The 12,920-nt window shown below is 37.0% G+C and overlaps 2 protein-coding genes and 1 pseudogene across 2 annotated transcripts; 1 reads left to right on the forward strand and 2 right to left on the reverse strand.

Moving 5' to 3' along the window:
* The window catches only part of LOC106311757, a 12,532-nt pseudogene extending 10,252 nt beyond the window's left edge, over positions 1–2,280 (forward strand).
* A 107-nt stretch (positions 2,281–2,387) lies between these two features.
* Positions 2,388–3,387, reverse strand: LOC106311265 (transcription factor MYB57-like). The gene is made up of 2 exons (XM_013748477.1): positions 3,197–3,387; positions 2,388–3,111 (listed from the first exon to the last, which is right to left on the reverse strand). The coding sequence occupies exons 1-2, from the start codon at positions 3,385–3,387 to the stop codon at positions 2,517–2,519; spliced, it is 786 nt and encodes a 261-aa protein (XP_013603931.1). The 3' UTR covers positions 2,388–2,516.
* Positions 3,388–4,213: 826 nt separating this feature from the next.
* Positions 4,214–4,834, reverse strand: LOC106309205 (uncharacterized mitochondrial protein AtMg00810-like). Its single transcript, XM_013746265.1, has 2 exons — positions 4,438–4,834; positions 4,214–4,383 (listed from the first exon to the last, which is right to left on the reverse strand). The coding sequence occupies exons 1-2, from the start codon at positions 4,832–4,834 to the stop codon at positions 4,214–4,216; spliced, it is 567 nt and encodes a 188-aa protein (XP_013601719.1).
* Between the last annotated feature and the right edge of the window lie 8,086 nt (positions 4,835–12,920).

Below are 12,920 nucleotides of genomic sequence, written 5' to 3' on the forward strand. Positions count from 1 at the left end.
GGGGGGGGAGACTGTGGAAGAATGCAGAGAAAGATATGTTAAAGTTGTAAAGGCTCTTGCCGATAAGTATCCAACAGAGAACTTGATCTTAATCACCCACGGTAAGCTGTTCAAAAAAAATATTAACTATATAATTAAGGATAAAATGAAATAGTCTTAAAAAAATAATAGCTTTATCTATATATATTTGAGGTTCTCTTCGAATTATATACTATAAGTTTAAGAGTATATCTAAAGACTTGAAATTATGAACCAAATTTATGTATTTAGTTTTTGAAAAATCCTTAATATTTTTTTCTAATTTTTAGATTCGGACCTTGTTTCACCGTTTCAGTTTCACATGCTATTAGACGGTCCTATGCTATTAAACGGTTCTGTGTGTTCTCACTCGCCTTGTTTTCTCAGTCTTAAGCCTGTTTGATGGAATTTTGGTAGGGGAAGGATTGGAAACAACATTCTCGACCTTCTTTAAAGATACAACCATCGACGAAAAAGACTATTGTGCTCATGTTCAATTGAGAAGAGACGTCTCAAGTAAGGATGGGGATGTTAAAACTGGGGAGTATGAGGTTTGACTCAGGTTTAATCATAATCCTGGACAAAGCCTAACGAAACATTGGTTTTAGGTCTCTAAAAAATTTTGGAAAAAATTACATAAAAAAAACCACCAAATTTTTTTGTAGGCCTTCAAATTTACCAAAAAAATTTATAGCTGGAATTTTTTAAAAACTGCCTACAGCCTCTAAATCTCAGGGCGGCCCTGGGTAAACCAAATGGATAGCTACCAACACGTCTTTGTTTTGCTTCACGGAGACCGACTCGACAATGTTGACCCACTTTGGGCAGCAACAGCTGGCAGACCTTGGGATCCTCCTCTCTTTCTAAACGGCATGATTCGAGCGTTTAAAACCTGTCAAAGGATCCGATCTCAGACCGGGGTTCCCATTCACCGCGTCTTCGTTTCTCCTTTCCTCAGATGTATTCAGACAGCTTCCAAGGTCGTGGCAGCTCTCTCCCTCTCCGCCCCAGAGACCTCCCTTCCATTGATAAATCAAAGCTAGTCAAGGTCAGATCATCTGCTTATTGCTTAAACTCAGCTGAAATGGTTTTTTTTTTAACGAAGAGGTTCGGGGCCGAAACCCTTAAAGAGCATCAGGGGTTCACACAGTTCCCCAAAAAAATAATAATATAAAAAACGCTTTATTATGAATCTGTATCACAAAAGCTCCTCACTGTAAACCCGTTCCGCGGACTCCACGCCACATGGCGGTCCGCAAATAGTTCGACTAGTAATTTTTTTTTTTTAAGTTAAACGAAAAAAAATTAAAATAATCAAAAATGCACATTGGAAATTGAGACCGGTGGAGTTTGCTGATGGGGGTGCTCTAATCCCCCAGGAGTCCAGAACATATAATATTAGTTTTGTCCACGTGGTTACTTGAACGGAAGACCTTTGAAACAATATCCATCGTCCTTTCTAGTTGAGTTAATGACCTTTTGTTACGCTTACTTCTTACCTTATTCTGCAGGTTGCTATTGAATACGGCTTGTGTGAGATGATGAACTCGATGGCTATATGGCCTGAAGTGTCTCCCAAAGATGAAAACTTTGACTTCAATATTTCGGATCTTGAAGCTATGTTTCCTGAAGGAATGGTGGATCATAATGTGGATCCTATTTATAAAGAGGTGCTTGCTTCCTATAAATAGAAACTTTCCACTTTTGTACCTTTTCATATTTAGTATGAAGTTGATATCACCCTTTGTTCCTTCTGTTCAGATGCCAAAATGGGAGGAGACTGTGGAAGGATGCAAAGAACGGTATGTTAAAGTTGTAAAGGCTCTTGCCGATAAGTATCCTACAGAGAACTTGCTCTTAATCACCCACAGTAAGCAAAGTTCCTGACCTTTTTTTTACTTGTGTTCTCACTCACTTGTTTCCTCACTCTAAGCTTCTTTGATGGAATTGGTAGGGGAAGGATTGGAAACAACATTCTCGACCTTCTTTAAAGATATAACCGTCCTTGAAGTAGAAGATTGTGCTTATGTTCAATTGAGAAGAGAGGTATCAAGTAAAGATGGGGATGCTGAAACTGGGGAGTATGAGGTTGCTCAATCTGGAATCAGGTTTAGTCATAATCCTGTCACTATCCCAACACCGGTTTAGCCAATGTTCATCAGTTCCTCTGTTTCTGTACTTTTATTTGTACTTTTTTCTTTTGAACATTTACTTTTATTTGTATTTGAATTGTATGAACAATGGATCATGGTTTCAATGTTATCATTCAATTTAATAAGGTTTTACACTTCTTATGCCACATAAAAAACACAACTTTCACATGAAACAGAGAACAAGAGTTGTCATTACATAATAATAATGTAGTTAGATTGTTGCTTGCTGAACAAACAAAGCTAGTTAAAGTCTTAGTCAAATTAGACCTAAAACACACACAAAAGGAAACAGTCTAATAGAAAACAAGAACCAACCACAACAACAACAACCTTGACGCACACAATCTAAGGACTCCGAGTTTGATCATCAACTTGATCAAACATGTCAGCAGGGAAATCGTGTAAGAAAACATCAGACTCTTCATCATCTTTCGAAACATGTCTGAACCTTCGCGGAGCCGGAGAGGGCTCAAAAAACGGCTGAGGAGGGCCGAACAAGGGCACAGAAGAATCAGCCGGTCCAAGTATATCGTAGAAAAAAGGGTCGTCGAGATCAGTCCCAAAGGTAAAAGGCTGATGATTCTCTAACTTAATACCCAGTTCCGGCGACCTGATCAAGGCTTCTTCATCAACTTGGTCTAGAATCTTGGAAGAGGAAGAAGAAGCTCTAGTCTCTTCCTCAACCAATCCAAAACTCTGAGACTGGATTGGTTTGACGTTTTTGCCCTTGTTAGGTTTTGGATTGAAGCAACTAGAACTCGATGCATCCGAGGAGTTATGGAGAATCCTAGCGAGCCTCTTTAGCCTGCTACTCCAGAAGTTCTTCACATCGTTATCAGTTCTTCCTGGTAGATACGTGGCGATCCTCGCCCATTTGTTACCAAACTGAGACTGCAAATCAATCACCGTCTTCTCCTCCTCAGCAGAGAACTTGCACCCACTTAAAATAAAAGAAACCTAACTTGTTAAGCAAGTATACTAATAAAAAAGAAGAGAAAGAGGGAGTAGGGAAGAAAGTTTATTACTTTTTGAGATTGGGACGGAGTTTATTGACCCAACGGAGACGGCATGACTTTCCGGTGCGTTGAAGAAGGCCTTTGGATCGAATGGAGCTCCAGTCACGAGGACCGTATCGCTTGACGTGGTTGATGAGTACTTCGTCTTCTTCGGCTTTCCATGGACCTTTCTTGATCTCTTCCTTCTTAGTCGCTTCCATTTTCTTCATCGTTTGTAATGGATAGATACTTCTCTCTGTTACACAAAAATGTTAAAGGGAGTTTATTTCGCTTTTGTAGTGACGGTTAGAAGCAGTTATCACCCATTACCCCCTCTATGCCTCCCACTTTCAGTACCTCCACTCTCCGAGTTTCTCTCTCGAATTATTAAAATGCTCTCATGTTATTTATCGGTTTACCAGCCCAAATCTAGTGAGCCCGTGTAAGGCCCCATTATTTTCGATCTTCATGATTGCATTGCACTATTGATCAAACTCAAATCGATGAACTTAAGAGAATATAAGAAACACTCTTTCAAGAAAATAACTCAGAACTTAAGCTCTCAGACAATAATTTCTAAACTCACAAGTTCATGGCACAACTCACCATCTTCTTATATAGAGATAATATTTCCTAAACTCATTAAGAACCACACTTATCTAAAAAATACTTTAGATAAGATTAACATAACTTGGCTTCTAAGTTAACTTCAAGTTTGTCTCCAACATTCTCCACTTTAAACTTGAAGTTAACTTTGTCAACTTCTTGAACTCCAATGAGATCTCTCATTTATTTTAGCTTTATTCTTCCAAGCGCCTTGGTGAGTATATCGGCTTTCTGTTCAGTTCCTTGTACGTGAAGACCTTCAATTTGCTCATTCTCAACGCATTCTCGGATGAAGTGATAGCGTTTATGTATGTGTTTGCTTCGTCCATGGAACACCAGGTTTTTGGTCAGTGATCTTACTGATTTGTTGTCGACGTAGATGGTTGTCTTCGTGATCTTCTTCTCAGTAACCTCTTCTAGTAACTCCTGCAGCCATATCCCCTATTTTGCAGCTTCCGTGGCGGCCATAAAATCTGCCTCACATGAAGAAAGCGCCACGGTTTCTTGCTTCTGAGAGCACCACAAGATTGGACACTCGTTCAGATAGAATATATGTCCAGTGGTACTCCTACCATCATCTTCGTCTATGCAGTGTCCGCTGTCACTGTACCCTACAAGACGTCTTTGTTCTGATTTCTTATAGATAAGCCCCTACGACAATGTACCCTTTAAGTATCGGAGGACTTGCTTCAAAGCTGCACCGTGAGATTTCTTTGGTTCATGCATGTAACGACTCAGCAGTCCCACAGAGAACGCAAGATCCGGACGCGTATGAATGAGATACCTAAGACATCCGATCAGACGACGATACTCTGTAGCGTCGATGCATTGCTCTTCCGTTGCTGTAGTTAGCTTTAATCCAAACTCCATTGGTGCTTGCACCGAGTTGCAGTCGTCCATCCCCGCTTCACACAAGATCTTCTTCGCATATCTCTCTTGACTCAACATTATCCCTTCTTCACATTGAACAACTTCGATTCCTAGGTAGTATCTTAGACGTCCTAGGTCACTTATCTCAAAGATCTCTGATATCTCTTTCTTAAACCCATATATCATGCTCATTTTTGACCCTGTAACGAGTATATCATCCACGTAAACAGCTACTAACAACAGATATTCTCTCACTTACTTGCGATACAAGCTTGCTTCGTTTGAACACTTTCTGAACCCGAGTTCCTCAGGAACTCTATTTAGTTTCTCATTCCAAGCTCTCGGAGCTTGTTTTAATCCATACAATGCTTTGTGTAGTCTATATACCTTATGTTCGCTTCCCTTAATCTCGAATCCTTCGGGTTGAGTTACATAGACAACTTCCTTTAGATCACCGTGTAGAAACGCCGTTTTAACGTCTAGATGGTGAATTTCTCATCCACTCGATGCTGCTAATGCGATGATAAACCTTACAATCTTGATCCTTGCGACTGGCGCGAAGACTTCTTCAAAATCAACACCGTGCCTTTGAATGTAACCTTTTGCAACCAGTCGTGACTTGTATTTGTTTATGCTTCCATCCGAGTTTCGCTTGATTTTGAATATCCACTTGAGGCCGATTGGTTTACCTCCCTCAGGCAACTCTACCAAGCTCCACGTTTTGTTTTTTACGATGGAGTTTATCTCACTCTCACATGCATCGCGCCACACTTTCCTCTCCATTGCTTCCTCAAAGCTCCAGGGTTCCTCGTTGAGCAGAAGCAAGAGCCTTTCTCCTTCTATCTCTGATAAATACACATAGTCATCTAGATAACTTGGTGCTGTTGATCTTCTCAAAGGTACGATCTCTGAATCGTCCTGCTCCGCATCTTCACTATCGTATCTGTTCTCTTCGAGTTTTACCTCATTAGCTACATTCTCAAGAACGCCATCAGTTTCATCTTCTCTTATGCCCTGATTTCCAAACTCCCCAAAAGCGAAGGAAAACATACATGGTTGCTCTACCTCTTCATTATTAAGGTTGCTCCACTTCCAACTCTTAGTTTCGTCAAATACTACGTCTCTGCTCACTATTATTCTTTGAGTGGTTGGATCAAACATTCTGTAAGCCTTCGACTCTGTTTCAGTACCCAAATGAACCAAGATTTTCGTCCTATCATCAATTTTCTTTACGTTTGGCATCACGGACTTAGCGTACCCAATACAACTTAAGCCTCGAAGATGTGCGACATTAGGTTTCCTCCCCTTATAAACCTCATACAGAGTAGCAGAATTCAACGCCTTTGCTGCTGCTCGGTTAATGATGTAGGTGGCGTGCCTCACATCTTCTCCCCATAAGTAATTTGGTATCTTCATGTGCTCCAGAATGCTTCGCGTCATCTCCATCAAAGTTCTGTTCCTCCTTTCTACTACACCATTCTGTTGTGGTGTGTGTGGGGCAGTCAAGTGTCTCTGAATTCCAGCTAAATCACAGAAGCTATTGAATTCGGTAGATGTGAATTCACCTCCCATGTCTGTTCTGAACGTTTTAATGGTTGATCGTGTCTCGCTTTCTACCAGTGTTCTAAAACGTTTGAATTTCTCGAAAGCTTCTCATTTTCTTTTTAGAAGAATCGTCCACATGTATCGGGAGTGGTCATCTATAAGCACAAAGATATATCGATTGTTTGCTGCTGTAGAGGGTGGTGCAATAGGTCCGCAAAAATCTCCATGGATGAGTTCGAGAACTCCTTGAGCACGATATTGTGTCGCTTTTGGTAACACATGTCTTGATTGTTTGCCAAGCAAACTATATTCACATGTTTCCTTTTCAACGTTGATGTGCGGAACTCCTATGACGAGTTCTCTTCTTATCATTGTCTTAATTGTATCCATTCCAATATCACCAAGTCTCGCATGCCACCTTGCTGATTCGCTTTCTACGGTCACGTTTAGGCATCTCGTTTCAGTTATATCCATAAGTACTTTGTAGAGCCGATTCCTTGACCGTTTTTTCTTAGTAATTAACTTGCCATCCTTATCATGTAGCATGAGATAGTGTTCTTTCATTCTTACTTCACATCCAGATTCTGTAGCTTGATCTAGGCTGATGATATTACTTTTAAGTTCCGGTATAAAGTATACATCGGCTAGTATCTTCTTGCTTCCACTTTCAGTGATGAACAGTATGAACCCATTTCCTTTAATATCAATCCGAGAGTCGTCACCAAAACGAACCTTACCCAAGATGGTTTCATCAATGTCCTTGAAATAGCTCTCGTTCCCTGTCATGTGATTGCTAGCGCCATAATCCAAATACAAAATTATGTCGCTGTCCGTACCAGACTCGAATTCTTGTGGCTTAACGTTCATCTCATTAAGGTACACGACTTCATGCATTAGTAATCATCTGCTTCGTGTGTATCATCATCCTTGGTCTCGCACGTTTCTTGTAACTTAAGAAGCCTGTCTGGACAATCTTGAGCGAAGTGTCCATCTTATCGCATCTGAAACAGGTGATTCGAGAAAGATCAAATTCTCTGTATGACCTTCCACGTCCACGTCCTCTGTTGTAAAAACGTCCACCTCTTCCCCTGTTTCTGAAGTCTCCATTATAGCTTCGCTGTGTTTGTTGCCCTTCCATGTTCGAGTATAGTAGTTTGCTTTGAGTCTCCTGTTTGTATTCTTCATCTTCTCCTACTCTTTCTTCATACGCTTTAAGACGCCCTATGATGTCTTCGAAGCTAGTCGTTTTAAGATCTAAGACTTGCTCGAGCGAGGCAACTATATGTATATATTTTTTGCGTGGAAGAGACGAAAGAGACTTCTTCACCAATTTCGACTCTTCTATGATTTCACCTAACGATGATGATTTTGATGCGATCTCCGATAGTTTCCCAAGGAAATCATCAATAGTATCAGTGTCTTTCATCTTTAATCGCTCAAAATCAGACATTAGGGTTTGGAGTCTAGCTTCCTTGACTCGATCTGCTCCCATATGCCTTGTCTTAATTGCTTCCCAACCTTCTTTGCATTATCCAAGTCTCCTAGTTGCAAGATAAGAGCTTCAAGAATTGATTGAAATATCAAAGCTATCGCCATATCGTTTTTCTTGATCTCCGCAGTCTCCTGCTCAATCACATCCCACGCCTCATGTACCTTTAATAATATCTTCATCTGAATGGCCCACACAGTGTAGTTCAATGATGTAGCATCAGACATCGTATGGAGGAGGATCCTCCTTCTTTTCCTTGTATAATAGCACCCGCACCGGTTGTCGTGATATCACCCATGTTTGGCTCTGATACCAAATATTGATCACACTCAAATCGATGATCTTAAGAGAATATAATAAACACTCTTTCTTATTAGCTCAAGAAAATAACTCAAAACTTAAGCTCTCACACAATAATCTCTAAACTCACAAGTTCATGGCACAACTCACCATCTTCTTATATAGAGATAATATTTCCTAAACTCATTAGGAACCACACTTATCAAAAACATACTTTAAATAGGATTAACATAACTTGCCTTCTAAGTTAACTTCGTTTATCTCCAACATGCACATCTCATGCAACCTTTACGTACTTGTCTTTTACGTACTTTATTAAATTGTCAAAGAGGGGAGGGGAGGGACTTATAGGAATGATGATTTTGTGAGATTTCATTTTTTTTTCTCAAATCTCAGCTTATTGGATATGTGATTTATAAAAGTTATCTTAAATCCTTGCTTAGTGGGCATATCAGAATGATGATTCGGTGAGATTTCATTTTTTTTTTCAAATCTCAGCTTATTGGATATGTGATTTATAAAAGTTATATTAAATCCTTGCTTACTGGACTTATTGGAATGATGATTTGGTGAAATTTCATTTTTTTTCTTAAAACTCAGCTTATTGGATATGTGATTTATAAAAGTTATCTTAAATCCTTGCTTTTTGGACTTATCATTTATACAAATTCCATCAAATCATCCCTTATTGGAAAATAAGGATTTCATCAAATAAAATATTTGAGAAGTTATTTGGAATTATCTGAAAATGATTTGTAGTTAAAATTTCACGGAGATAAATTACATCTCTTGAGATGGTATTTGAAAAACTGATCAGAAAATATTTTATTTTTCTTCACTGAACTTTCGACCAAAAACCAGGACGTTAACTAGCTTTACTGAGCATGTCATGTTCTCAATTCCTTGTTTCTTCTATGGATTCTTTTTTAGGTTATCGATTTATTTATATACCTTGAATGGATTCTTTGTGCCAAGGCTAGACAGCTTGACTTGTGGTTTGATCCCAGAAACAACAGAGTGAACAAAGAAGGAAGAAGGATTAACATAATTATCAAGGACGAATTGCATATCACATTGATCAAGCTACTGGATCTGAGCCATCTAAGTGAATTCAAAGCAGATGCTCCTCCTGCTATATGATTACAGGACGCGGTGGCCACACGGGGACAAGAAGAAGAAAAATGTGAGCGATTCGGATCTGTCGAATGATTAAGCCAGAGAAATGGGGAAAGCAAACACTATCTCTGAACAGAGAATATAAGCGATGAAGAAGAGCAGCGAGGCTCTATCATGTCCCTTGTGTTTCCAACTATGCCTCGCAAGAATCACAATCTCGGGTTCTGTCGTCGCATGTTTAACACAATCCTTTGTCTTTTGCATTCTGCTAACAGCTTGATGGACCGCCTCTGTTTGAGGTTCTGTATAGCTAATCACAATGAAAAAGCTACATATTTTAAGTCTTGCACCAAGTGAAGCACCTCATTTGCATATTTCTTAATTACAGCCTTGCAGGTACAAGTGCGCTTGTTCTCTCTTTTCCTATGCTCAATCCTATGAACAATAAGGGACATGTCTGGAGAACATATCTATGATGGTTGTGACATCACCTCCACTTGATTAATCATCCAACTAAACTGGTTTATTCAAACTCATATCTAGACTGGAATTTGACCAAAGCAAACAATATCAGTCCTGAAACTTCCATTTCACTTCCGGCCATCCTTAATAGCCTAGCAATATTGTGGCTGAGATTTATCTGACTAGTAATCTAATATTGTAGTTGACACAACCAAAGGTTTCATGGTGTAGTTGGAACTCGGGCGAAGCCATTTTGTGTTTTCTTTTAAAATTAGCTACCTTCAACATTGTGTTTAAATATAATCCAATGGTTTAAAATCCCGTCAAAATCACCCATCTAAATTCTCACCAAAATCTTCAATTCCCAAACAAAATCTTCAAATCCCATTTAAACTCCACTAAATCTAAAACTCCTTAAATTTTCTCAAACCCCTAATTCAATAAATTTCATGCAATTGGAGTGAAAATAAGAAACTTTTCCAACTGAGAAACTAACATTATTATTACTTATCATGCAATTGAAGATTTTTTTAAAAAATATTGATATATAAACATTCAAAACATTGGTTAAACATCTGCACAATCAATAATTTCTTATAAACAGTATGAGATACCGTCTACCGATTTTTTGAACATTGATATTAAGTAAATGATAAACGATCACTGGGGCTATGCGGCTTTCGAACGCTCAATTAAATGTCAACTAGCTTAGTTCTTTAACATTAGTATTACTAGGGGCATAGCCCCCGCGCAAGCGCGGAGCCGGGAATGTTGGTGATGTATTGGATAATTTTGTGTACGTAATGTTGTGTTTTCACTTACACACGCTTCCATGTCTACAATGCAATTTCTGTTTTGTGATATTTCATTCAAATTTAAACTTAATACATTTTTCTAGCCTATATATGTCTATTATGACAATAAATAACTAAAAAATCGCAACATTCCATTATATTGGTACCATGTTCAGATGCTGGTCACAGATTCAACAGACTCAACCGTCTTCGTTGCATTTAAAGGGAATAACACAGCTAGCAAAAAAATTGGTGTAATCATTCCCTTTTTGCACCCTTGTCGCATCTATAAATGTTATAATCCTCAAATCAAATCCGTAGTTTAGAAAACAGAAAGGAACTGTAAGTTTTGGACTTTGAGTTTTTTCGTGCTCTTTAAATAACAGATTAGCTTAATCATCAGGCTCAAAATATCTAAGAATGTCAACGGGTAATTAACGATAAAAATACTTATCTAGATTTACTCAAGTCTGATTCTAAAACAATCCAAGTCTGATTCTAAAACAATCCATAAATCCCTTGAAAACCTCAGAACTTTAAACCTAAATTTAGAAAATCAAAAGCAATACAATATATAAGATTTAGTCGTATTAGAGTCTAATCTTAGACTATTATTTTTGTTTGTTTGTTTGAAAAGAGGCTTTATATAGTTAGTTATAAGAGGAAAAGAAAACTTTATACAGCTTAGCCCAGTATTTTTGAGAAAAGTTGGACGGTATGCAGCCAACAGATCATTGAACAATTTAGAACACTGGTTACTCGTCTTTTCTTTTTAAGAGTATAAGATTTTAAGAATTTAGAATTAGGCTGTGCCCTTTCCACTCAGACTCCAGTGTTCAAAACAGCTTGGTACCAATATTGAACCATACGTTCATAAAAAGCGAGGTAATTATACCTTTTAAAATATTAATAAAAGAAATTTCAAGAAGAAAAATTAATATAACCTTGTATTTTCAAAATTGAATACAATTAGCACATGGACTAACGGTGGATTAGACGACATACAAAATGACTTAGAGATCAAAAATATCACACGATTGTAGATGCAACCAATTACTTACTCCTTATTTTAACCAAGAACCAACTATGACAATTTATGTATGATGTGTATCACTTTATCTATACTATTAAAGCAGAATCCTTCTTAGAATTATGCCCCTGACTTTTCCAATTAATTACAAAAATTTTCATTAATTTTTTCAATTGTTTTTAATAGTTTTCGGAAATTAAAAGCCCAACACATTTGGTTCTGTCCAACTAAACAAAACAGTCCAATGTAAAGAGTTTGGTTTGTATTGAGAGATACTTTATATTTTCACATCGTCTTCGAACACAAACAAAAACAACAGATTCTTATCGAAATAAACATATCTATCATCAGATCACACATGCAACATTATCTGAAAAGTAAAAAACAGAAAAATTTTAGTTCGTAAAAAAGGTTTTTAAGCGCGTACGATATAATGATCAACAAAACGGTTGGATTCGTGTTATACCTTCGTAGATCGGTGATGATGGATCATGTTACATAAGTTCTTACTTTACTATTTCTAGAGAGAAACGACGTCTTTTAAAGATTATTCAGGAAAGTCAAAAAGACAACATTCTCTTTTGTCGATTTTAGAATACTTAGACCTGTTTTGGGTTGGGTTATAGAAAACAAAAGTTGGTTGTTCATTTGTAAGCCCAACTTACCAGTAACCCTTCATGTAATTTTTTATCTCATAGGCTTTAAAGATCAGTTTTTTTTTTTTTTTATATTCGTTAACATAAACATGGATAATTTTTATTCTTATTAAAAATGGTTATTTTTATGAATTAATTTTAAAATGGTTCTTATTTTGTATTATAAATGTTAATTTTAAAATAAAAAATCTTGATAGTTTTCGGGAAGTTATTATATATTGTAAGAGTTTTAAATATAATTTATTTTCATTATTAAAAACAACTTCAATATAAATAGATTTATAAAAGATAATAAATATTACTATGTAAGATACGGATTTCTAAATACAACGAAATCACAAGAATATTATATGTTAAATATTTAAATTTAGCTGATTTGTTCTAAAAATACAAAAATGTGGTTTTTAACTGTATTATCCAAAAAACAGGCACCGAACCAGCACCAAATTAAACTCGAAACTTTATCTGAATTTTTAATATTTTTATCCCAATCAAACTGAGAGCTAACTAATTAATTCGAAACCAAACCTAAATTCACAAATAATCGAACGGTCCATATGTTTCTTAATTTGAAAAAAACAAAATCACAACCGACACCAAAAACAAAAAAAAATAACAAATTACAGTCGAACTGAAAATTGAACGCACGTGCCTAAACATATTAGTGAACAAATAGATGGATTAATAAATTTGTCAACGAAAAATATCTCGCGCTTTGAAAGCGCAGATCAAAATCTAGTTTCTTTTTTAAAAGTAAATCCTGAAAAAAGAATTGAAAAGAAATAATATTTACATTTGCAAATGACTTGTTATACACATACTTAAAATGATAAAACTATGTTTGCAGAGACAAAGTCCAAGAGAAGAGAATATAAAGATTACTAAC

Source organism: Brassica oleracea, chromosome C8 (assembly GCF_000695525.1).
Source record: "Brassica oleracea var. oleracea cultivar TO1000 chromosome C8, BOL, whole genome shotgun sequence".
NCBI classification, from domain to species: domain Eukaryota; kingdom Viridiplantae; phylum Streptophyta; class Magnoliopsida; order Brassicales; family Brassicaceae; genus Brassica; species Brassica oleracea.

What these genes read in the sequence shown, in the direction of transcription:
- LOC106311265 (XM_013748477.1), bottom strand. Translation starts at nt 3,387, where the DNA reads ATGGAAGCGACTAAGAAGGAAGAGATCAAGAAAGGTCCATGGAAAGCC. An exon ending in CTCCGTCCCAATCTCAAAAA is followed by an intron (nt 3,112 to 3,196) that starts GTAATAAACTTT and finishes TTTTATTTTAAG; the next exon opens with TGGGTGCAAGTTCTCTGCTG.
- LOC106309205 (XM_013746265.1), bottom strand. Translation starts at nt 4,834, where the DNA reads ATGAGCATGATATATGGGTTTAAGAAAGAGATATCAGAGATCTTTGAG. An exon ending in AGTCCTCCGATACTTAAAGG is followed by an intron (nt 4,384 to 4,437) that starts GTACATTGTCGT and finishes GACGTCTTGTAG; the next exon opens with GGTACAGTGACAGCGGACAC.